Source organism: Syzygium oleosum, unplaced genomic scaffold, assembly GCF_021117445.2.
Source record: "Syzygium oleosum isolate NSW1041296 unplaced genomic scaffold, Sole_v2.1 Sole_v2.29, whole genome shotgun sequence".
Lineage (NCBI taxonomy): Eukaryota > Viridiplantae > Streptophyta > Magnoliopsida > Myrtales > Myrtaceae > Syzygium > Syzygium oleosum.
Window position 1 is genome coordinate 2802763 of NW_026607513.1, and position 6000 is coordinate 2808762.

The 6000-nt window shown below is 39.1% G+C and overlaps 1 protein-coding gene across 1 annotated transcript; it reads left to right on the forward strand.

Annotated features, from left to right (window-relative positions):
• Window positions 1-991: 991 nt before the first annotated feature.
• Window positions 992-4730, forward strand: LOC115677885 (heavy metal-associated isoprenylated plant protein 7-like). Its single transcript, XM_030601127.2, has 5 exons — window positions 992-1129; window positions 1242-1392; window positions 2064-2263; window positions 4048-4138; window positions 4210-4730. Exons 1-5 carry the CDS (start codon window positions 1121-1123, stop codon window positions 4533-4535), a joined length of 777 nt encoding a protein of 258 aa, XP_030456987.2. The 5' UTR covers window positions 992-1120; the 3' UTR covers window positions 4536-4730.
• The last annotated feature ends 1270 nt before the right edge of the window (window positions 4731-6000 follow it).

Below are 6000 nucleotides of genomic sequence, written 5' to 3' on the forward strand. Positions count from 1 at the left end.
AAATAAAAGACATTTAGGATTTATTTTGAACAATCTTAAAACTGATTCTTTTGGGAAACTGGCCTTACAAGGTCAATTCTCGAATAGAATCGATAGCTTTTTTTTTTTTGTACAAGATCGAAAATCGAACCGACCAAGGCCTCACGTGTGAACCGGCTTGAAACCAATCAAGTAAGGCCGATTTGGTTGAGTTCTCGAATTGAATTGGTCCAATTATTTTGATATTTGTTGAAAAATTATTTATATTTCGAATGCGTCACTCAGAACTATTCAAACATTTTTGGAATGCATGAATTAACCTTGATTTATGCGCAAATTACATTTACCTTTATGATATTTGTTGGAAAAATGTTCATGTTAATTAGTGTTTTTTTTTTACTTGCATGGCAAATGAGATGACTTAATGAAAGAAATGCGTATGGGAAACTTTGACTCAGTATACAATGTGATCCATGAACTTTTAATTTGCTTAATGTGGTCCTTAAACTTTAACCCAATGTGCAATATTGTCCCTCAACTTTTAATTTATTTAATATCGTCCATGAACTTTTTGCAAGTCAATGAATTATATGAAAATATTCAATGTAATCCTTCCATTAATTTAAGTTCAAAGATTTTAATGAACATTTTCATATAATTTTGGGGATTATATTGAACATGTATTAAAAGTCCAAGGATCATATTGAACAAATCAAAAGTTCGGGGACCATATTGAATATTATGCTAAAAGTTTATAAATTGTATTGGGTAAATTAAAAAGTTATGGTCCATATTACATATTGGGTTAAAATTCAAAGAATGTTCGGGCGATTATTCCTTTATATATCACATTCACACGATACAATCGTTAGATAAAAATATTTTTCTCGATGAGATTCTGCTGCTGCTAAAGGACGATAAAGGCAGTCTACCATAAACAATTCCACGTCAGATTTTCAGAATCCTCCCTCATCTCCCTCACCTACTTATGATGTACTGCCTCTTTCTCCTGAGACGGAAATTCGTAGAGAGAGAGAGAGAGAGAGAGAGAGAGAGAGAGAGGAGAGTAGCTACAGAAGTGGAAGAGACCTCCTTTTGCTGAACACATCGGAGAGAAAGCTCTTCCAGGTCTATCACAGAAATGGGTGAAGTGAGTTCTTTCTCATCATTTATCAATTACTTTCCTTCTCCCACTTTGATTTCTCTCCCGTAGTGTTCACGGAGACTGAAGTGTTGTTCCTCTGTCTGTGGTAACAATGAAGGAGAATAAAGAGGGGAAGAAGGAGGAGGCCAAGGAAGGAGAGAAGAAGGACGAGAAGAAAGAGGAGGCGCCGCCGGAGATCGTGCTCAAGGTCGATATGCATTGCGAGGCCTGTGCCAGAAAAGTTGCAAGAGCTCTGAAAGGGTTTGAAGGTCTCATTGTTATTTAATTTTTAATTAAAGCCATTTTTCTATTATGAAAAAATTTGTCACCACTCTCCATGTGAGTTTTTTATATTCAATTCCACTGGAATGTATGTCATCATTCAAAAATTTAAAAAATTTACAGATGAGACAACTCCTTAGCTTAAGGGTTTGTTCTCTTTTGGGTTTCAAACTCAATTTTATATTACTCGCTTGTGAGATCATGCACATCATCCTTAAAAGTACTTGACCGTTGAGATGCATGATCTTTCCTAATCAAATTCAGTCAATTTTGCTTGAGTGGATTTCAATTATATTAGAATCTCCCTTTTTTTTATCCATTTTTAGGTATTAGTTCTGTTTCCCAATCTGATTGTCTTGAGGATTCTATTCAAGAGTGCTTTTAGAACACTTGTCAAGCATCTGTGTAAAGAAATTTTGTAATATTCATTATGCCGACAATTCTTATTCTGGGTATAATCAATACTTTGAGAATTTTAATTTTTTTTCTAATACACTCGATGAGTGTCTCAAAACTACTCGTTAACATAAACAATGAATTTTAAATTTTAGGAAAATTGCATAAGATTTTTTTTTCTTTTTTGGCCAAAGAGATTACCATATAATTTTTTTTTTGTTTACCTTATAATTTGATTTGAATGTTGGGGGCATGGATTCAGGTGTGGAAGAGGTGACCACAGATAGCAAGGCCAGTAAAGTGGTGGTGAAAGGGAAGTCGGCAGACCCTGTAAAAGTGTGCGAGAGGCTGCAAAAGAAAAGTGGGAGGAAAGTGGAGTTAATCTCGCCTTTGCCCAAGCCTCCCGAGGAGGAGAAAAAGGAAGAAGCCAAAGAACCACCCAAGGAAGAGAAAAAAGAGGAGGTAATTTTAAATTAAATTTAATGTTGTTTATTTTTTTCAGATTTCAAATCAGTCATAGCCACACCACCAAACCCCAACTAACTTTCTTCTTCTTTTTCGAGTCTTTTGCTAAAAAGGGAAGAACCAGGGTTAGCTGATTATCATAGCAATTTAATGTAACATATTGAGGGCTTCAGTAAAATCATTTAAAGCGCTAACTAGATCCACCCACTTCCTCAATCATCTTTTTGTTCAGCTTGGATATTCACCTCCTTTCAATTCCAATGATTACAACCATACACGATGACATCATGTGGGAAAAATGACATCAAATGAGAATCATATGTGAGGGTTTTAATTTCTAAATCAAACTATTGCTCTTGTGAATCGCGTAGAATCAGCCTGTCCAAATCGATCCAGCCGTCTATGAGCTCGTATGAATTCGACAATGGAATCGGCACGTAATAGTTGAATGTCTAAGATGGTGTGGTTCAAGTGACAACACTTGATGATGATTTACTTCATTGAATAAGAATGGAGATGTGGTTCCATCAATAAAACCCTCATACAATGCAACAGTAAATTAGTAAATTTGGGTAAAGTTGGGGAGTGAATGTAGTGAAAGTTGCTACTTAATATTTCTGACATGAAAATAACTAGACAGGGTCAGCAAAAGAAGGCACATGCTGTGTAGGCACAGTGAGCAATGAGTTGGAGCTACGAGAGAGGGGGCTGTTGAAGTGGGGCTCTTTTTTGAACCCCACCATGTTTGTTCGATTTCGATCGTTAGCCTTTGTTGTTTAATATAGTGGAGTCATGCAGAGGGTCACGAGCGAAACCCCAACTTTAAAAAAGGTGATGAAAAGGAACCCACAAGTTCTTTTTTTATAATTATTTTATCTCTTAATTTTGTCCATCCTCCATGTATCACAAGGTTGAATTTGGTCACGTGAACTATGTAAACCATATGGAAATTAAGTAGTTGATGATCTCTAATGTTCATAAGTTCATGCGATTTCAAATTTTTTTTGGGAAAAAATAGTTATTCGACGTGTACCAAATCATAATTCATGAGTATAAATCTTGATATTTGGTCTTGCTTGTTACTTTTGTGTTTTATTTCCGGATTATTTCGTGAATGTGTGTTTATTATGTCGACATTTCATGTCCATTTCCTAACGGTAAATAGGTTAAATTAAAGAAAACGAAAAAGGTCGGTGACTCGTACGTGGGTCTGGGAGTTAGGTTATGGTCTCTTTTGTCATTTTGCTTCGTACGTACCTTGGGTTATGAGTGCTTTTTGGCTTCTTTTTGCCACCTGCGCCTTCACACTCCTGTAAAAACAATAGTCCTATTGAATTGAATAATTATACTAGGGATACTACATGTGTAAGGTAGATGTTATCAATATTTACAATAAATGATTCATGTGACAAGACAAGACCCTACAACATATAATGGCACATTTTATACCATATGTAAGTTTGTATAAAACTTGTGACTTACCTAGTAAATAGCTCTTGGTAAAACATTTTACTAACCCTAGCTTTACAAATTCACTTTGTCACTTATAATTAGTGGCACCTTGTTGCAAATTTATGTTCATGGAATCGCTATTCGCTATTACTACTAGGAAAAGCTACAGCAAGGAGCTTGAATGATTGTGCTTATTGTTGTTTGTGAAATGCAATGCCGATTTATGACGTCATATTCCTTTGTCCCTAATATCAATGTTTTTTTCCCTCTTGGCTGATCCTACGATCATGTGATTGACAATTACTAATTTTCTATGGCTGGTTATTAAGCCTCCGGCTCCGATAACGGTCGCGTTGAAGGTTGGAATGCATTGCGAAGCATGCGCTCAAGTTTTACAGAAACGAATTCGGAAAATTCAAGGCAAGTTGTCTGCTCTTGAATCGTTGAGCCGTATACCGTCCAGGAAGACTCATTCTGTCGATGTTTTGCAGGAGTAGAGACAGTGGAGACCGACGTCGCGAATGATCAGGTGATAGTCAAAGGCGTGATCGACCCGTTGAAGCTGGTTGACTACGTGAAAAAGAGGACAGGGAAGCACGCGTCGATCGTGAAGGACGAGGAGAAGAAGGAAGAGGAGAAGAAGGAAGAAAGCAAGGAAGGAGAGAAGAAGGACGGCGAGGAAGGGAAGGACGACGACGACACGAAGATGGACATAAAGAAGAGCGAGTACTGGCCCTCCAAGTACTACATGGAATATCACTCGTACCCGTCTCAGATCTTCAGCGACGAGAACCCGAACGCTTGCTCTGTGATGTAGTGCAGAGAGTTTCGAACCTCGGACTCAGTTAAGAGTACGTGGCGAGGCAATTTTCCGTTGTACTTAAAGCTTGCCAATAAAGACATTCGCGAGACCGGGAGTCGTTGGCTAATTGTAATCCGTTGATGTTCTGTAATCTGTGTTACTAATTGTCTACTCTCTTGATGTGAAAGTGTAGATTGAATTTTCAGCAAATATGGCTCTGCAATAACCTGTACATTCTGATCCTAGCGCCCCCCCCCCCCCTCTCTCTCTCTCTCTCTCTCTCTCTCTCTCTCTCTCTCTCAAGCTAGGAATTCGTTTTCGACATTAATAGTCTTGCTTCCTAGAAGCCAAGCTACATTTTTCGAGAAAAGTAACAAAAAAGTCGTAAACATATTTCATTGATATCAATTTAGTCATAAACTTTTTAATTGAATCAATTTAGTTCTAAACCATTTTCACATTGATACAAATTCAGTACATCCGGTCAATGTAAGCCGGAATTCAATGACGCGGACACTAGCCATTCTACGTGGCACAACTGGCACTGATGTGGACATTTTTAAAATTTTTTTAATAATTTTTACTTTTTTTTCCTTCCATTTTCTTTTTGCTGGTGCTAGTGGCCAGTTGCCAGCTGCTGACCATAGGCCATGACTGGCGAGGGTTGGCCTCGCCTGGGCGAGCCACGCCAGGGCTCTGGCAAGGTCCCCCTTGCTAGATCTAGCGAAGCCGACCCTCGTCCAGGCCAGGGCGGCCTCGTAGCGCTTTGCTTGGGCAATGGCGAGGCTCGGCCTCCTCAACGCAAGACCAACCCTTGCACAGGCCACGACTAGGTTTGCCGTCGCCCCCGGTGAGGCGCGGCACGACGAGGCCGCCCTAGCCTGGGCAAGGGTCGGCCTCGCTAGAGCTCACTCTCGCCCAGGCGTGACCGAACGAAGCTGATCCTCACCTCTGGCTGGCGACTAGCCACTGACACCAACAAAAAGAAAAGCGAAAGAAAAGGGAAAGAAAAAAAAGGAAAACAATTCAAAAAATTATTAAAAATGTCAACGTCAGCACCAAACGTGTCACGTAGGATGGCTAGTGTCCACGTCATCGATTTACAGCCTGAATTGGCTAGATGGACTAAATTGATATCAATATAATATATTTATGACTTTTTTGTTACTTTTCCCTTTATTTTCGTGTAAAAAGTTTAAAATTGAGGTTGAAGAGAATGTTCAAGATCGCATTTTCACAACATAATAAATGCCGCGAACCATGATGGACTACGTTGTCAATTGATCCATGATTGAGGAACATTCTCAGTTTCGTATTCGCTATATCCGGTCTTCATCGTGCGCGAGCTTGTGGCACCAGAATTTTTTATGCAGAAATCGTCGACATCGAGCATCGACTTTGCGAGAAAACGGTGTCGGTGCCTAGAGTATCATCCATAAGTGCATCCCCACAGAGTATGCCGACCAGCTGTTGCGGAAAC